At 39.7% G+C, this 20,603-nt stretch overlaps 1 protein-coding gene across 1 annotated transcript in view; it reads right to left on the bottom strand.

Annotated features, from left to right (window-relative positions):
* The window catches only part of mrpl3 (mitochondrial ribosomal protein L3), a 51,590-nt gene that overhangs the window by 10,923 nt on the left and 20,064 nt on the right, over window positions 1–20,603 (bottom strand). Inside the window, exons 6-9 of the mRNA XM_041185152.1 lie at window positions 17,984–18,044; window positions 4,630–4,741; window positions 3,796–3,873; window positions 2,619–2,696 (exon numbers count right to left, since the gene is read on the bottom strand). Of these exons, the coding sequence (XP_041041086.1) occupies window positions 2,619–2,696; window positions 3,796–3,873; window positions 4,630–4,741; window positions 17,984–18,044 (329 nt within the window). The remainder of the gene's footprint in view (window positions 1–2,618; window positions 2,697–3,795; window positions 3,874–4,629; window positions 4,742–17,983; window positions 18,045–20,603) is intronic.

Here is a 20,603-nt window from a genome sequence, read left to right on the forward strand (position 1 = left end):
GCATAAATTTTTTTAAATGACATTTTTGATTTCACTGAAATGGCACGGTCAGGATGAACACCTGCTTAGTAAATACACTGGAATTAAACCCACTTTTTTTTGGTTACTTTGAAGCACCAAAATAGCCAAACATTAAATTATTGATTTCTCAAATCAAGTGAAGGCCATGATTTATAATTCCAAATATGAAGATTGAAGGAAGGAAAAGTACATCAGGAAACTGAAGTCAGGCTTGGGTTTCAAGAGCCTGCAGCTTGTCAGCGGAAGGAATAACTGAAGGTACTGAAATGTGCCACAGTATAAAAGTTCTGTGAATAGACAGTTACAGTAGAAAAACACACAAAATATTTTGATTTCAACACAGTGATATCAGCAAAATAAAATAACAGAGGAAGGAGGATGTAGGAAAGTCTATTTGAAGTTTAGCACTAAGAAAGGAATGTTAAGAAATGTTCCCATGGGGTTAAGATTCATTACAGAGCTTTACGCTGCATCACTACATGATACACGCAAAGGCTGTAGATTAAGAGGAAAATGTCTTAACACAAATGAACTTGATGTGGGATAATGACAATGAATGGCTAAACAAAACTCAAGTCATTATGCCACAGGCGGCGGCCATTTGGTCCATCGAGTCTATGCCAGCTCGCTGAAGAGCAATGCAGTCAGTCGCATTCCCGCTTCTCTCTCTCTCCATAGCCTCATTAGCTTATTTCTCTCATGTGCCTATCTAATTCCCTTTTGAAATCATTGATTGTCTCTACTTCTATCACCCTTGCAGGCAGCGAAGTCGAGGTCATTACCACTTGCTGCACAAATAAAGATTTCCTCACATCCCCCCGCCCAAAAACCTTAAATCCGTGCCCCCTGGTCCTTGTATTATCAGCCAATTGGAACAGCGTTCGTCTATCTTATCTAACCCTGTCAAAACTTGAAAGCAGAGATCAGCTCTTTCTTTAACCAGTTCAGATTGAACTGTTCTGAATCTTTGTGCCACCTGATGATTACTTTGCTAAGTTCTAAAATACAACTGTACTGGTTTCTTGTACAATTTATTCACAACTAAACAGATGTGAAGCACTTTTGAGTAGAGATAAAATTTACAGTGTACAAAGGTCTGCCCCCCACAAATAGGATAATAACTGGAAACAGAAAAGAAGGGTCAATTACCATGATAGTGAGGCAGCAACCACATCATTACTACAGACTTGTGGGAGATGGTGACGTAATGGCAATATCACCGGACTAGTAATCCAATAGGCCCAGGCTAATTCCCTACAGACGTGGCTCATGTCCCACCACGGCAGCTGGTGGAATTTGAATTCAATTAATGTATCTGGAATATATATGGAAAATGGGCACTGAGCAAGCAAGGGGTATTTGGAGGAGATGACAAAAAGCTGGGTCAAAGAGATGGGTTTTAAGGGGGTTCTTAAGAGGAGGAAAAGTAGGTGGGAGTGGTGGTGGTTCAGGAAGTGAAACTTAGAGCTGAGAGCATGCTCCCAATGGTGGGGGAAAAGGGGAGAGGGATGTAGGGCTGAATTAGGTTACAATGGTAGGGAGGTGCAAGACCACTGAGGGTTTAAGGACACAGTTTAAATTTGATTTGTTGGGTGACCAGGAGCTCAGCAAAGATAGATGGGCATATAGGGTGGTGCACTTTAAGATAGCACCGGAGGAGCTGACACTTGAGGAGGGAGGAGCTTCGGGAGCATTGGAGTTGACAAGTCAGGAGGTGATAAAGACATGGATCAGAGTTTCACTGGTACATGAACTAACGGACAAGAGGCTGCAATGTTAAAAAGGTGGAAGTAGACGAAGATCGAATAGAGCTGGAAACTCAGCTCTTGTTTGAACTGGATGCCATAGCTGCAAAGTAGCCTGAGTTCATGACCAGAGAGGAGCATCAAGTTTGAGATTGACAAAGATGACAATTTTAGTTTTCCCAATGTTTAGTTGGAGGTTATTCAAGACTGGATGTGGGACAAGCAATTAGAAAGCACAGAGGTAGTGGATGCGGGTCAGAAGAGATAGTAAAGAGATAGAGTTGGGTGTTATCGGCATTATTGTATAAAGCTTATCTTATGTCTTTGGATGACGTAAACAAGAAGCAGCATCAAGGTCAAGAGGTGACGTTGACCAAAGATGAATTCTTGGAAGGTTTTGAAAGTGAGGGCGAGAGATGGGAAGAGGAGCTAGAGGTGCTCTGGCTACTATCAGGTAGACAAGAATGGAGTCAAGCAAGAACAATCTCTCATTACTGTCACTTATAGCTGACTATAACAATAATAGGATTTGATGCTTCATTGGTGCTCTCCATTTTGCCTTTCCTCAAAAATGCTTCTCGACAGTCAAATTTATAATGCATCGAGGAGGGCAAAAAGCTTTCCAGTACATGTGGGAGAGAATGGTTGAGAAACAGAGGGGTTCGGGGAGGAAATTGCAGACGTTAAGCCTGTAAAAAGTCTTAAAAATAATTTGTACCTGTAAGGTAGGGAATAGTTACTTCATTAGTTTGTGAGACAGAGATGAACAAGTTATTCCACACCTCTAACGAATTACAATAGCTCTCTTGTTACCAAATCTTTATTGAAATATATTGTAGCTCATAATCTTACCTTCACAAAGCAGTTTTTGTGTCCTGGGACAGATCCATGAACATAAAGGATATTCTCTTTTGTATTCACTCTCCAGACCTATGAATACATAAGTACCTTTCTAATAAACGAATGTGCAGTGGAACTGGGATAAGCAAAAAGACCTTACAGACAGCATACATATGCGACAAGTAGTCCATCAAGAGTACATCAATGGCCAATTCTCCAAGACCACATAGCCAACACCTATTAGCATGTGTATCAAAACTTTCACGTGCACGCACATGAATTTGGTTTTATCATTTGCCTTGCCACGCCTACCCTATCTCATTTAAGGCTTTTTAAAAAATTCCCATCTAAAAACTTAAAATTAAAAATTGCAATGTACACTCCCCTTTACTCAATTAACATCCAGACTGAGCTCATCAAAATTACTTGGTTATCCTCTTATATCAAGGAAATTCAGGTATTAATTGGGACCTATTAGGCATAATGAAAGAATCAGCATTTATATAGCGGCTACCACAACCTTGGGATGTCCCAAAGTGCTCGACAGCCGATAAACTGGTTTGCAGTATCATCAATGTTGGAATGTATTAAAACGCAACAGCCAATTTGCAAATAGCCATCCAAACACTGAGCAAAACTATAATTATAGTTGAGTAAGCCAAGTACTACTGTTCACTAGAATACATCAGATACTGTCTAAACGTACAACAGAGACAAACAACTTGTCCCGCAATATGTTTCTACAAATTGTGAAACAAGCAAGGAACCTGCAATAAAATGCATGTGACTAAAGCAAAGAGCAGTCAAGTGTTTTACCTGAAATTTAAATAAACGTTATGCTTCATCAAGTGCTGTTGTGGAATTCAAGTCCCAAGAATGAAGGTCGGGCAAAGCTCTTAAAATTACCCCAACAACAGCCTTCTCTACAGCATATAATTCAATACTACTAAATGACTCCCAACAGTTTATAGCAGTTTCAATTGTAAAACAAAAAGCTCTGAAAAACATTTAGCTCCTTGAAACATGACCATTGTCTTGATTCAGTCACAAAAAGTAGCTGTACTAGGCATCCCAAGTTTGACAAAAGGATTAAGGCGTATCAATCAAAAAAATACAGTAATTCTGCTCCTCCTGCACCCCACTCCGGCCCCAGGTTTAATCACAACTGAGCATGCTTGGTAAATCTAACCTTTAGTCCATATGCTGTTCTGTAAATGTTCCCCATTTTTCCAGGCATTTTCTTCCCAGGAAAAACTCTACCCGGGTCCTGCATTCAAGATGACAAGAAATGCCTTGTGACACAATGGATGAAATACAACATTCGAACATATGTTTGAACTTATGGCAACATATTGTTTTGCTTTGCATGGAGTGATTTGTATTTAATATCTTTTCAGTATTAAAAGATTGTAATCAACTTGCTAATCTCACTAGTCCAAATGTTTGTATTATTTAGATATATTTGTATAAATATGTTATCTATAGAATTCTAATATTCCACAAACACCTTTATGAGGAAAACAAACTCAATCTTAATTGTAGCTACAAGAAATTCACATTAAATTTAATATAGAAATTAAAATTCGGGCACAAAAGTGCAAAAAAGGTGAGACTGGCATGCAAGGGAGACAATCCAAACTCAAGACAATAAACATACCATATCCTATGTTTGATCTATGCATTGTACAAAGCAATCAACCAGAAGCTCTGAAACTGGTTAGTTACACTGTTTCACTCTGTAATAAGTTGCAATTTCCAAAATTATGTTTTCAAATACAAATAAGAGCATTAGAATCGCTGTGAATGCCACTGTAGCTACTGCTGACTAGAAGAACTGCAATGAGACTGGAGCCAACACCAGCCACGCACAATAGCAAACTGTTTCAGCAAATGCTGTGGCATAATGGAATAGCTTAAAAGCCTTGAATTGTTGAAGCAGACCATTAATAGGAATTCAATGCATTCTGTGGTGCACAGTGGTGTTGGAAAAGCTACTTTTACGGAAAACAGAATAAATACTTACGCCCCCAGGGCCTGAAGCTCCTGGCCTCCTGTGGGTTTTGGTCTGCCCATGAGTTGCAGGTTGACCTTTAAATCCCCACCTCTTCATAACTCCCTGAAAACCTTTGCCAATTCTGCAAGAGATTCATTGATTTAGAAATATATTTTCAATTTACAATGACAGTTTCAGAGTTGCAAATCGTAATTCATAGGCATTCCCCCAGGGGCTTTCATCAGACTGAAAGACAAAAGTAATCAAAACATAGCACATGTGCCATTGGTGACATGTAGTATTACTTCAAGGGGAAATCATAAATCATTCCTTAGAGTGCAGTGGACACAGATTCAATGGAGGCATTCAAGAGGGAATTGGACTGCTATCTGAAAAGGAAGAATATGCAAGGTTACAGGAAGAAAGCAGGAGAAAAGCACTCGGTGAGTTGTTCCTTCCAGAGAGCCGGTGCAGGCACAAGGAGCTGAATGGTCTCTTCTGTGCGGCAACAATTCTGTGATTGGAAGGAGCATTCTAACACAATCGTAACAGAATACTAAGTGAGGTGATTGCGTTTTATCTGCAGGTAATTTATTTCACTTTGCGTTTTCACTGCACTTCAAACAAAATTTCCTTCAGCATTGGATAGGAACCAGTTGATTCTGCAGCGAGCTACGGAAGAGTATTGGGGGAAGTTTCACTAATCTAATCCGGCAATTGAAAATTCCGTGTAAAATTTGATCCATGAGTGACCAATTCTTCAGGTAATGTTGCCATGGAAATCGCCACATTCTGGGCTGTTGCCACTTTGCTTCCGCCTTTCACGAGGAGCCAAGTCTTAGTACCTTCACATGCATTAGAAAAGCAGGAGGGGTTAGGTTACCTGCAATACTACAATGTGCATGCTGGAAAGTGTGCTCACTTGTAAGGCTCACAGGCCAAGTAATCAGCAATTAATGCAGTCACAATTTCTCACCAGGTGGAAAGTCTTAATCCCTAAAACCCAGATATTGAGAAGAGGTGTAGCTTGGGAGACCTCATTTCAAATGTAAAACAACATGCATAATTTGGGAGAAATTAGAAGAGTTTTCTTTGATCCATAACAATGTTTAGTGAATAACATGTACAAGTTACGTTTATTTCATGAATACAAACTTGTTTGAAGACTATCTTGCTGTGGACCATCATTACAAGTGCCAAAATAAAAGCAAAAAACTGCGGATGCTGGAAATCCAAAACAAAAACAAAAATACCTGGAAAAACTCAGCAGGTTTGGCAGCATCTGCGGAGAGAGCACAGTTAACGTTTCGAGTCCAAATGACCCTTCAACAGAACTAAGTAAAAATTACAAGTGCCAGCTCGAATTAGCTTCTGGAAGATAACTAATTTTTTTGGTCACTAATTAGCTGAGTAAACCCTGAGATAAGATGAATGAAGAATTTAATCATTTCAAGGTTTCAATACTTTGCTCACACTGTAGCATTCTTTCGGAGGTAATGCATTGAATACAGTGCAAAAATGTGATTATTGGCAGTGTGATACAGCACTGGTTAACCCAATTATTTAATAGGTAAACTGCTTAATAGGGGAAGGCTCCATTCTGAACAATATATAATTAATTGGAGGTGAGAACTGTTCTATAATTTATTCTTTGCAGTAAATTACAGCATTTCAGACATTTCACAAGAATCTGTCCATCTTATTAAATGGGACACCTCCCACGCATGATGAAATATCCCAAGTTAAAATACCTTCAATTTTTAAATATTTTGAATTTTTAAATACTGCATTCAACTTGACTCCATCACCTCATATTTCATAATGAAAATTATTTTAAATCTTGGGTGGGGGAGGGGGGAAGAGGTATTCCCACCAAACCTTTTTGCAAGGGCACAGCCTCAGAGTAAAGGGAAGACCTTTTAGATCAGTGATGAGGAGAAACTTCTTTAGCCAGAGAGTGGTGAATCTATGGAATTCATTGCCACAGAAGGCTGTGGAGGCCTGGTCATTGAGTGTATTTAAGACTGAGATAGATAGGTTCTTGATTGGTAAGGGTATCAAAGGTTACGGGGAGAAGGCGGGAGAATGGGGTTGAGAAACTTATCAGCCATGATTGAATGGCGGAGCAAACTCGATGGGCCGAATGGCCTAATTTCTGCTCCTTTGTCTTATGGTCTTTTCTGTTTTAGGTGTTTTCTCAAATCAGCCTGCTTTCCTCAGTGAAGAGTGCAGACTTACTATATTTAATGACTGTCTGAATGATTTTGAACGAAAACACCCAAGATATTTGAATGTTGGAGGGTTGAAAGTCAGGCAGTTTTTCCGCCAATGATTTTGATAAGGCAAGTTGCATGGGCAAAACTGTGCATCACTTTTTAAAAATGCCCAGTTCAATTTTTGAGCAGTGTAAATGCTGTTATGTCACCTTCCCAGGGCAAATTAACCTTCCCCCTCTCTAGTGAAATGCCTAATGAACTCTTCTTCTCTGCCCTTCCTTCCAACTTAGGTAAGCTGGGAAAGCACTTAAACACGAATGACAATGGCAGAAACAAAACCTTATGACACGAAAAACTCAATCCAAATTTCCTAAACAAAAAGTAAGCGTCAACAGTTTTTCTTCTCTTAAACCAAACAGAACATTTGCAGCTGTTATTGAATCTTATTACTTTGGGAATCCAGACCCATTGGTGCTGGTTTGAATCCAAAGCCTGCAGCTTTATGTAACCATCATGGTGTTCTAGCTTTACTCAAAAGAAAAAACATGCATATTTGAATTCAGGTTTTCAAAACATTTTTAAAAATCGTTTAAGCAAAAATTATTAAACAAGGTTGTTCAACTAAAACTATGATCCCACCCAAATTAAAGGAAGATGAAAGTGGTTAAAGAAAAAAAAATGGAGAGTTTTTAAATAACCCATAATTTTTTTGGTCACTAATTAGCTGAGTAAACCCTGAGATAAGATGAATGAAGAATTTAATCATTTCAAGGTTTCAATATTTTGCTCACACTGTAGTATTCTTTCGGAGGTAATGCACATATTACTCTAACTGTGACAGAACGCTGCAGATTGCTGATCAGCCATAGGTATAGCTATGGCAACACCGCTTTAGTCACAAACTCATTTTAGTAGCAGACACCGTTCATGCACTTGCACAATACAGGTAAATGTAGCTCATGTACCATCACTGAGTAACCAAAATAAAGCAGTCACGACAACCAAAACAGTTGCACACTCTGACAGCGTCTTACCATTTTACCAACAAATGCACGGAAAGGTTGCAATGCACCTGCATGCATCATGCAAGGAGGTACTAAAGTCATGTGTTCAACAGAAAGTACCTTTCACTCATTTTTTAAATTTACCAATCAGAAGCAAAATGACCTTCATTTGGATTCCCAATTAGTCAAGTGTGACCAGTGACCCCTATATTGGCCTATGCTGAGGTAGAAAAGCAAAACTTCACCACCTGTGTGGGGAAATCATAAATTTATAATCACACTTGTTTTAAAGCTAATTGCAAGTTAAACTGAATTGAAGACTTACATAGGTTCCTATGCTCCTAATTTCTTTAGAAGAGGTCTATCAGCTCAAATATTAGCTTGCTAAAGTTTTGCATTGGACAGCATATTCTATTCCAGGTTACCTACTCAATTTGCAATATATTTCATTATTAAACCGAGACAAATACACATGTGACTCACTTGGGTGTACTCTTGTCTCAGGTCAGAAGGTTGTGGGTTCAAGTTCCCACTCCAGGGACTCGAGCACAAAAATCTAACGTTGGAGATGTTGTCTTTCAAATGAGATGTTAAACTGAGGCTTTGCCTGTTCTCTCAGGTTGGATTAAAAGATTCCATCACACTATTTCAAAGAAGAGCAGGGGAGTTATGCCAGGTGTCCTGGCCAAAATTTACCCCTCAACCAATATCGCAAAGACCGCTTATCTGGTCATTATCACATTATCGTTAGTGGGAGTTTGCTGCATGCATATTGGCTGCCATGCTTGCTATATCACAACAGTGACTACATTTCATAAGTTCTTTACAAGCTGTCAAGTGCTTTGGGTCACAAAAGGTGTTATATAAATGCATGCCATTTCTTTTCTTTATATTATACCTCACTCAGGCTGTGGCCACAACTAACTTGTGGATCTACAATTCCTGAGTTACCACGCAAATCTACTCAAGAAACATAACCAATCCCACAGGTTATCAGCATGTTCATAGTGACAATTCAGACAGATACTGCATGCATAATCTAACTTCTGGTAAAGCCTATCTCTTCTCTTATGATTTAACCTACAGCCCTAGAAATGCAAATGTTTTACAAGTCTAACCTCAGTGGAATATATACTTCATTAAATATTTCAGAAGGAAATACAGAAATATTTGTGTCCTGCAGTTTATTTAAATGTAATGTTTTATTGCTCCAGTGATCATAGAATGGTTACAGCACAGGAGGCCATTTGACCCATCGTATCTGTGCCTGCTCTCTGTAAGAGCTGCTCACCTCGTCCCACTCCCCTGCCTTTTCCCTGTAGCCCTGCTAGTTTTTACTCTTCAAGTGATTGTCCGATTCTCTTTTTGACCAACTCCTGACCACCTCTTAATTCTCCCTTCTCCAAGGAGAACAGCCCCAGCTTCTCCAATCTAACCACGTAGCTGAAGTTCCTCATCCCTGGAACCATTCTTGTGAATCTTCTTTGCAGCCTCTCTAATGCGTTCACATCCCACCTGAAGTATAGTGTCCAGTACTGGGCACAGTACTGCAGTTGAGGCCAAAATAGTGTTTTATACATTACTTATAATGAACGCCATCCAGTTTAGACATTTTTAGTTTAACAGCCCCCTCTACCCCTAGAACTACATAGGATATATGGTACAGAAAGGCTCAATGAGTCCATACCAGCTTTTATGCTCCACTCCAGTTTCCTCCAATCTTTTGTCATCAAAATCCACCATCTTTGCCTTCTCCCTGAAACGCTTGCCTAGCTTCCCCTGAAATGCATCTGTAAAATTCACTTTAACCACTCCCTGTGATAATGAGTGCCCTATCCCATGTGTGCCCCTCCCGCATTCTAAGGAGTGATAATTTTGAATGTTAAGTGTAGATACAGTTGATAACACAGAAATACTTCAGCAAGTTTTGTCATTTTAGCTGCATTCCATTGCTTCCTTACACAGTTGGGTTTTAACATGAGGTTTGTCAGGAAGACACAATAATTTCCATAATGTTATTGGAATTTATTGTAAAATAGAATAATAGTGGGATGTGTCTATTTGTGTATGTGTGAGATTTAATTAGATTAAAGGCAGCTGGTCTGAAGGCTTTGATGTAAACATGGGGGAAGTTTAGAACGCAAGGTATAAAAGGACATTTGTATTTTTAAATAAACCAGACTAGATTGTTTTCAAAGAAGGGGTGAAATGTGTCACCTAGCCAGGTGAAGTTTAGAAACAGTGTGTTTATTTTTCCCAAATATTGCTGGTAAAACTTAGTGCTATGAGAGATTTTTATTATTAGGAAGGTAAAGTCCACAGACATAGTGAAACAAAGGGTATTTGCATTCAAAGGGGAAGATATGTATAAAGGAGTGAAGGCTGTGTGTAAGGGAAGGTAGTCTAAGATTTAACAAGTGTGAAACTCCTTCAGCCTGTATGTACCAAACGGCTGCCTTCAGGAGCTGAGGTTAAGAGAACTCACTTAGAATTTGACTGTCCAGGGTACTTGTTTACTTTGCTAGGTCTTTTAAAAATAGACTGTTACTGTTGCCTTAACGAAAGCGTAACTGGGAGTGAGATTATGTAGGGGATTTAGAAATTATCATAGTGGCAATTTGTAGATCTATGTATGTATTTAAAGTCATGTCTTCTATTAATAAATGTTTAATCTAGTTTTGTAAAAACCTATAAGACTTGGTGGTCTTATTACTATTAAATTTAGGGCACACATCTCAAAATTTATACAAATTGCAAAACAAGTTGTGGCAGTTGTTTCAAGTTTCCCTTGGGATCTGGACAACTCAGCATTTACCATCGGTTGTGCCATAACAAGTTCATGTCACTAGCCGGAAATTCCTTGGGCCTGCTCCCCTTTCACTGGCAGCACTTTGACAGAATCACAGTGCAATCCTCATTCGCACAAGTTTACCCTGCAATTCTGAAGTTTGGAGAACACAGTATGACCTAATACAAAGAGCTTCCCAGCTGTTATGGGCAGTGTAAGCAACTGAAAGGCAAGGAAACTGCAAGCCTCCCCTCACTTGAGGTTGGGAATGTGACCGGATGTGCAACAAACAATTCTCTGAAGACAGAGCCCAGAGTGAGTGGGTGTCTGACTGAAGTCAGGAACAGGCAATAATAAATTGTTAGATTGTTCTGCAGGCAGTAACAAACAAGTTTCATTATTTTCTGCAAACGTTGAGGACCTATGGGTATGGTTGCTGTTGTTAATTTATTTCTTAATTTAAGATGCTAAGTAGCAACACTAAATCCAAGCAAGAGAAAAAACAAACTTTGCAAAAAAAATGCTAGAACAGCAACAGGATTTTAAATGGAGGCCATTTATCTGCTGCCTCTGAATACCACAGGGACAGAAGAAAAAGCAGGTGCTCCACCAAACTCAGGGCAAAGAGCATCTTAATATATTCTTGAAGTAGAATTGAGGACACAGACTTGCTGCTATTGATGTATTTCTTCAGGGCTCGAGAGCACATCCAAAATATAATATATATATTATAGATGAGTCTTATGTCAGTGGTAGGGAAACTACTGGAGAAAATTCTGAAGGAGAGAATCTATCTCTACTTGGAGAGGCAAGGTTTGATCGGGGTAGTCAACATGGCTTTGTCAGAGGGAGGTCATGCCTAACAAATTTGATTGCATTTTTTGAGGTGACCAGGTGTGTAGATGAGGGTAGTGCAGTTGATGTAGTTTATATGGATTTCAGCAAAGCCTTTGACAAGGTCCCACATGGGAGACTTATAAAGAAGACAAATGCACATGACATACAGAGTAATTTGATAAGGTGGTTTCAAAATTGGCTTTGTTGTAGGAGAGAGAAGGTGATGACTGAAGGGTGCTTTAGTGACTGGAAGCCAGTGTCCAGTGGCGTACCACAGGGATCTGTGCTCAGTCCCCTATTATTTGTCATTTATATAAATGACATAGATGACTATGTGGGGATAGGATTAGTAAGTTTGCAGATGACACAAAGATTGGCTGGGTGGTTAACAGTGAGGTTGAGTGTCTTGGGCTACAGGAAGATATAGGCGGGATGGTCAAGTGGGCAGATAAGTGGCAGATGGAATTTAACCCTGAGAAGTGTGAGGTGATATACTTTAGAAGGAGTAATTTGACAAGGAAGTATTCAATGAGCGACATGACACTAGGAAGTTCTGAGGAACAAAAGGACCTTGGCGCGTGTGTCCGTAGATCTCTGAAGGTGGAGTTGCATGTTAGTGGGGTGGTGAAAAAGACATATAGGACACTTGCCTTTATCAATCGAGGCAGAGATTACAAAAGTAGGGAGGTAATGTTGGAGTTGTATAGAATCTTGGTGAGGCCACAGCTGGAGTACTTGTGCAGTTCTGGTCACCACATTATAAGAAGGATGTGATTGCACTGGAGGGGGTGCAGAGGAGATTCACCAGGATGTTGCCTGGGATGAAACGTTTAAGTTATGAAGAGAGGTTGGATAGACTTGGGTTGTTTCCGTTGGAGCAGAGAAGACTGAGGGGTGACCTGATCGAGGTGTACAAGATTATGAGGGGCGTGGACAGGGTGGATAGGGAGCAGCTGTTCCCCTTAGTTGAAGGGTCAGTCACAAGGGGGCGTAAGTTCAAGGTGAGGGGCAGGAGGTTTAGGGGGGATGTGAGGAAAAACTTTTTTACCCAGAGGGTGGTGACGGTCTGGAATGCGCTGCCTGGGAGGGTGGTGGAGGCGGGTTGCCTCACATCCTTTAAAAAGTACCTGGATGAGCACTTGGCACGTCATAACGTTCAAAGCTATGGGCCAAGTGCTGGTAAATGGGATTAGGTAGGTCAGGTGTTTCTCACGTGTCGGTGCAAACTCGATGGGCCGAAGGGCCTCTTCTGCACTGTGATTCTGATTATGTGGTATGCTGCACAGAGAAGAAGGTATGCAACTTTTTTTGTTAACTGAAAGAGATACATTTAAACTGAGGAACGTTTAAAATACCTCTGAGGTGGAACTGTCGACAGGGTATGCTGAGTTTTGGCTAGAGCAGAGTTGGAAGTTAGAGAGAGAAAGTTGAAGGGCATGTTACCAATGAAAAAAAATCAGGCACTGCAGACATTTCCTGTTTAGTGAGTTGCTAGCCTCCTCCTTGTAGCCCTCTGATAACACTGTTGGGATCCTCAGTTTGGGAACTTCTGTTCTAATTGACAATCTGTGAGTTTAAGAGTTCTGCCCTGGCTCATATCAACACTTTCTAGCCGCAGTTCAAGCTGAGCTGAGAGATATGTTACCTAGACATCCCACTCGACCGTCAGCTGTTTACCTCGACACTTCTGTTCCTTTCTTCTACCTCAGTTCCAACTCTTCCCTTTTGCTGACGAAACTAGAGAATATCTCCATTAAGTCGAGGCCCGACATCTTCGAACTTTCTTCAACTTGGACGTCAGAACTTCCATCTCCCACAAGCTTCAACTTATCCAAAGTGATACAAATCATGTCTTCACAAAGTGCAACACTCCCAGCTTCTCAAACTTCCACCAATAACCTGTGTCTCTGTGTGTCTTAATTCCAAACTTCTCATTCTGCTTCCTCATCTTGTCATAGGTTGGTCCCACTCTACCATGTTAGCCACCCCCTCCTGTTTTGTAATCATTCATGCACCCTCTGCTGCCCTCACAACTGACTTGCTCCTCACACTTCATTAGGAGTTGCTCGTTCAGCCAAAACACTCCTGTCCCCTGAATTTCTGGTATCATCCCCGCTTCTCTAACCCAGTTGAACAAAATAGCAAACGACATGTTCAATTCTCCCAGTGTCGTCCATTGTTATGATCCCACCTATGAGAATATGGCCAAGCCAGGTCCTGGTTGATAGACCATAATCATTTAAGGAATATAATGTGCAGAAGAACCAAGGGTAAGGAAATAAGCAGCAGGACTCATAGATTAAATTAAAATGCCAAAAGAATCTTTACTGCAGAAACTTGGACAAAACAAACACAAGCAATAATAACTAAATGGGTGCACTGAACAAATAAGATAATGACTCTAAACAATATGAGCTTCTATCTTAAACTCAATCCAACAGACTTCTCCCAGCTTAACTTTTTTTACTGTGGCTTTCACTCTGATAGGTTTTTAACATACTCATATTCTGTCTCGCAGGCAGTTCCTTTTTCTCTGGGTCTGGCTGCTCACACCTATGGTATATTCCTAAAAATATGATCTCCTGGTCCAAGTATAAGAGTTGCTGAGGGTCACACGTCTTGGCCCACCAGACACATACAGACACTCTGTGGGTGCCTGTTCTGTAGCTGGACTTCTCTCTTTACAGAGCTACTTGGTCCTCCCAGTTCCCTAGAACTCCTCCTTTTCCCCTCTAAACATACAAAGCAGAGTTCCATGATTAAATACAACAGGCTGTATGTCTATAGCCTCCAGGTCAGCTTCTCTTACACTTTTCCTAAAAAAAATCCAAACCTACCAGTTTTCTTTTTAGAGCATAGCTCCTTCAGCAATTTTCTCCATAGCAATCCCGGTTTTTTTTTTGCTTCTAAAAGCCTCTCAGCTGGGTCAAAAGTTCAAACTTGGTTTGTAAACACAGACAGGCCTACTAAACCAAGCAAAATTAAACAAACCACCCCCCCACCAAAATTCTTAAACTGAAACCAAAACTCTACATTCTTAACCCTTAATATAATCCACAATAGAGTCTGTTATAACACCATGTAACACCAATATTCAAGATTCAGATAAAACCACTGATAATTCAACACCCATTTTACAAGCCTTGCAATGCCACGGAGAATAAAAGACACTTAAATTACTCTCAGGAGTTGTGCTTGGCCCCAAGATTCATCCTGTTAGTTTTCATTAACTCAAGAATAAATAAATGCAAGTTCAAGATGAACACTATATTTAATAATTTAGCAGTTGATGGATTCATGACATGACTTTATAAAAAATAAATTTTGCAGATGTTGAAGTGTTTCTAAATGGAACGCAGTTCTGGCAATATCCAATTATTAGAATACTTGCTGCAAGAGTGGTTCAAACACATGAATTCACCTTGCAAAAATTAAATTGGTATCACCTCAGTAAGTAATCAAGCAGCTAGGCAAGACTAGAGTTGACAGGTTTTCCAGTCATTATTCAGCCAATACAACTTGTCTTCAGATTTTATTTTAATCACTTTAGGTATGGCAGTTGGTGATCCATCACGCATGTTGACTCTGTCAAACACCACAGGCACACTGTTTCATCTTTAATTAATTTGCTGGGCCTAATGGTTAAAAAAAAAAATTCTCGGAAGCCAGCATTCCTTTAACAGTTAAAAAAAATACAAGACAGTCACAGCACAGAGATACTGGGATTAATTGGCAAAAAGTACTGAGTAACTCTTGAATCAATTTACTGGTTAATATTAGTCAGGTGTCTGTTTCAAGCATTACTGCCATTTTTAGCAACCCTCTCCCACCCCCATTTCACCCTTAAACAATCTCAGTAGCTCCCCAACCATTGCAGGAAATAAATCTTACAACAATGATAAAGTGGCTATACTCAACAATTTCAATTGATTATTTTTCAGATTACAAAACAAAAGCCTTCAAAAATTTGTTGCCAGGAACATAAATGGAATACAAACTGGCAGACAGAGACTCGCCATTTCTTTCTATTTACCATATTAGGAGAGATGCATATTTAGCAAGGGTAGCAGGTCAATGAACAATGGGAAACGTGCAAGTGCTTGCACAAATACACCTAACACATTATGTTTCAAAAAGGAAATTGGCCAATGCCTACAGACATTGAGTAACATCTTAAAAGCAAACATTTTCAAGTCAGATATCAGTGTGCGTTTATCTCATCTCTGCCTCTTTTAAAATAATGGATCAACAAGCACAAACACCGAAGTGGTCAGGCAGCCCAGCAGAACGGTAAAACACCAATATGCCACAGCAGGTAAGAACAGCATCACCCATGTGCGCGTTGGGGGTGGGGGGGGGCAGATCTTGTTCCTTTAATGTGGAGTTGGGAGGATCATTCCTTCTTTTGTCAGCTCCAGGTTCAACTAAATTACTTACCTTCCTGGCAGACCATCCCTAGGCCTAGTTTCCTGGCACAGCTAGCACCAGTTGCCTAAGACCAAATCAATCTGACTGTGAGGGGGGTGCACAAACAGGCATTGAGCCTCTTATCTGCATATACAAAGGGTCTTGCGCCTGCTTCAGGAGAAACTAAAGGATGCTTTCTTTTATGTCTTTACCCATTATGGTGGGCGGCAGGCACAATTCTGGCCGGAAAGGTACACAAGCTTGCTGGGTCTTTTGATGGCCAAGTAGTGCCTGAAAATCAGGCCTGGCACGGACAACCTCAAACATGTTGTACTCAGACATTCTTTCAAAAAACAAAACTGGCCAGGATCTAGACAGTTAAGAAAGAAGTGAATGAGCTGACTGTGCCGCTGGTTCCCCATAGTTTAACCTACTTCAGAAATGAAAAAACACCACACAGCCATTGTATCAATAAATCTTTCACTCCTTCGTTTTGGTTGTGAGTAGAGAGACATTGAAGCTGGCAGAGGTGCCTTTTGGTTGGGTTTGGTTGACTTAAAGAAAGTCTGCTCAAAATAGTCTGGGCACAATATTCATGAGAAGTGCTGACATCTAAATTCTGAAGCCTCCTACAACTGTAATAATAATGAATGGTATATTTAGTACTTTCCAAAAGATGGTTACAAATAATCCTTAAGCCATCATCAATCAAAATAATTTTGATGCACTTTAAACAGGATTTTAATAAGCGTGGAATTCGCTTTACCCAGCTGATCACGTTATGCTACAATTAGTTTCAAATGAACACCTTAGAGATTTTATGCCTGATAAACACCTCATATTAAAAAAAAACATAACAGGGTTATGAAATCCTGAGTACAGTGAAGTCTGAAAGCAGGTAATTAAAATACATTGCAAGGTTTGGCCCTTAACCACCTCTTCCTCCAGTCCAGTCCTCTAATATCACAGTTCCCTCGCTCATTAAACTGTAATTAAATGTAATTTCACAACTGTATTTTCAAAAGGCAGCAACAACCACACAGTTCAGCATTTGGCAACGTTTAGCTCCAGATGGATAATGAAATACCAATTAAAAAAGAGTTACCATTAATTTTCTGCAGGATACTGTGCATAGTTATTAAACAGTAATTTTTAAGGACAATAAGAAGTTCTGTGTACCATCTCAATTTGTCCCAGTCCCTGGTACATCACGTTGAAAATAAGTACAATGTGTATAAATCAAGATGAATTCGCCATGTGTATATAATGTTGGTTACACAGAGTTGGAAATTGAAAATTTATATGCATGAGGGATTTTTACTCCAGTGGGTTTCTCTGTATCTGATCAGTACACAATAGCATATGAGTACTGAGAATTTTAGTTTGCTGACAACTTGTATTTATACAGCACCTCAATGTAGTAAAACGTCCCAAGGCACTGGAGTAGAGCTTGAAGCTATGACTTTCTGACTCAGAGGAGAGAGAGCCATTGAGGAGCCACAATTAACATCTTAAGCATAAAGACAGACGTGCAGCTACGAGCTTGTTCGAAAATAGTGATTCACAATTAAGCCTTTCCAAACGAGGAGCATAGCATGACCAGTTAGCAAACAGCTCACCCGGTCCAAATGTGGCCATCAACCTAAGGAAGTTCACAGCACATAATAAGCTTCTGTTGAAAAGCTTAAAAGAAGTCAGTACTTGCTAATTTGAGAGTCTGCAATCCTCACCATGCAGCTGAGACACAGAATAATTTTTATTCAAATCTGGTCATTTTAATGCATTAATTCTGAACACAGAGGTTTAATAAGTGCTGCACAAAACATACAAAGAAATAGGAGAGCTAACTTCCAACTCTAGCAATGAATTGCCTCGGGTGGAAGAGTGCATGGAAATGCTGTAAAAGAGGGAGCACAAACAGCAAAAGTATTCCATAACATATCTCCTTAACACATTGCTACAATGCCGGCTTGCAGACTAGACATGCAAGCAATGGATGATAAAAGTGCAAATCAAAGCTCAGCCCACAGCACAAGATACTGCAGCATTTTGAGATGCTCCTTTTGATAAATGATTATGAGTTCTGCCTCTTGCCCCAATTTCAAGCTGTTGTTCCAAGATATAAGACTTACGTTTTTGCTGTGACATCCACGTACTGTCCTGGGCGAAAATGAGCAGCATACAATGGAGTGCCTTGAATAAATTGAAATACAAATTAAAGCCATCCAATTGTTGCAAACTATTCAAACATTAAAGTTTGGATTACTTAAAGGGATAAACCCCAAAGGCTGTGTGGATCTTTAGAATTATTTAGTGCACCATCGTATTTACATTCAAATGTTTCCGTCCCTAATTTTCACAATCCAATACCTTGGCCAGGTAGTCACAGCTTATTAAATCAGAGAAATTGGAGCCAACTGTAGACACTGAACTACCACATCGACTGAGACCAGCTCGCTCTGTACAGACTGCAATCAAGTCCGACAGCTAAAAGGCTAATATTCCTGTGCCCAGCAGCACAACGCCAATGTATATAAGGTGTTAAGCACCAGAAAATTAACTCTGACATCTTTTAACTCCAGCAGGGGTGCTAGTACTTCATTGTTCAAGCTCTATTTTTTTTTAAAAAGGCGGATAAGCTCACTAGACTTACAATCAGGGTATGATAAAAGTGCCACACAGGACATGATGCTGCAGCATCGAGAGATGCACTTTTTTGATGAATGATTACGAGTTCTACCTCTTGATCCAATTTCAAGCAGTGTCCTAGGATGGAGGACTCGCGTTTTTGTCAGCTGCTAATGCAGTGTATACCTGAACAATAGAGACTAAGAGGGCCCCATGCTTGATTGCAGTGTGTGCTGAGTTAATAAAAATAAGTAGGAGCATGTAAATTGTATACCGACAATGACACTATCCCTATCGCTTTCCACCTGGTGCCCAAACAGTCTCCAAGGAAACTTTAAGTAAAAGATTCCAGGCCAACAGCTTCACATAGGAGGTTTCTAGCAACAACCTGAAGGATCATAACCTGCTGTATAACTGCACGATTGTAGTCTGTTTTGGCCTGCACCGACAATCCATCGCCCTCCTCAGATCAGAGGTGACTGAGGCACTGGCCCAGTTAGTTTAAATAAACCGCACACAGAAATTCAACAGAGTTGAACGACATCCAGGTTGGGCAAATTTCAAACATACACCATTGAATTTATTTGAACAGAAGGGTGCAGATTTTCTCTTAGGAAAAAAAGGCTGAGGGGTGACCTAATGCAGATAGTTAAAATTATGAGAGGTTTTGATAGAGTGCATACAGAGGGAATGCCCCTACTCGTGGGGAAGGGCAAAACTAGAGGCCATTAACACAAGACAGTCACCAAGAAATCCAATAGGGAATTCAGAAGAAACTTCTTTACCTAAAGAGTGATGAGAATGTGGAACTTGCTACTACAGGGAGTGGATGAAGCAAATAGAATAGAAAAGCATATTACTGAGAAGGGAATAGAAGCTACAGTAATAGATTTACATGAGGAAAGATGGGAGGAGGCTTAAATGGGGCATAAACACCAGCATGGGCTGGCTGGGCTAAATGCCTGTTTCTGTGACATATATCCTATGTAATTCTGAGAGTTGGTGGGAAAGAAGGAATGTATTTGACCACAAAATCCAAGAAAGTCCCTGGTTCTGTGCAGAGCTCACCCATTAAGGGCACCACAACTGCATACAGAGATCGGAGGGGGAAACTTTCAGGGATCCCCTCTCCCAAGTGCTATCTAGTAACTCCTGCTGAAAGCACATGTGCAAACATTGAGTAGGCACAGGATGGACTTGATTTTTAATCAAAACAGTTCTAGAACGGAATTTAGAGAGAAGTATGCTTATGTTTCTATTGCATCTTCATTTTCAGTTACCATTGCAATTAATTGTAAATCACTTTTTTAAAAAATTACACTTTGCTTCAGAACTGATTTTACCAATAGCTAGAAATTATACCCAAAAAAGCAACTTTAATAGCTTAATAGTACCAATCAAAACCTAAATGACTCAATTTTGTGATTATTTATTTAAAAGGTGCAATTGTTATGATTTGGCTATTTTTAATGGATGATGAATTATGCTATACAAAAATCTAATCAGTAATTATGTTGATTCTACTAATACGGCTGGAATGTTTAAAAGTTGCTTATACCAGAGAGGCAGCAAATGCTTTAATGTACATGCCACCTGATGAGAATGAATAATAGACTTAGAAAATCGTTAGACCTGGATTGATCAACATACAGTTTTCTCCCTTTCAGTAACACTAAACAGATTTTTTAAAATCCCAATGAGCAATCTCTTGCAATCCTGGAACTCACTTCCCAACAGTACTGTGGGTGTATCTACACGTCAAGAGAACAAGAAATTGTAATATTTTTCTTCTGGTAATAACCTTGGCATTTTTAATGCACTGGAAGTCAGGCTATTGGGGTTGTAGATATGGTAATTGGATTAAGAGCTAGGGTCTAAAGCCAAAAAAGTATGAAGTGTTTTTGGTATGTTAATAAACCAAGAGGAACTTCAATCAGAGTTTTACATAAAGCAATAACAGGAACAGTTTTGAATTGAGTTGTTTTAGTTCAAAGGGGTTACATGCAGGTTGCAAAAAGGCGTAATTGAAATAAGATAAAGATAATGTAAGTTTGTTTTAACAAGTCAAAGAGCAAAAGTATAGAATGATTTAATCAATTCTGGGAAGGAAGCATTTCTAAAGAG

Source organism: Carcharodon carcharias, chromosome 3 (genome assembly GCF_017639515.1).
Source record: "Carcharodon carcharias isolate sCarCar2 chromosome 3, sCarCar2.pri, whole genome shotgun sequence".
NCBI classification, from domain to species: domain Eukaryota; kingdom Metazoa; phylum Chordata; class Chondrichthyes; order Lamniformes; family Lamnidae; genus Carcharodon; species Carcharodon carcharias.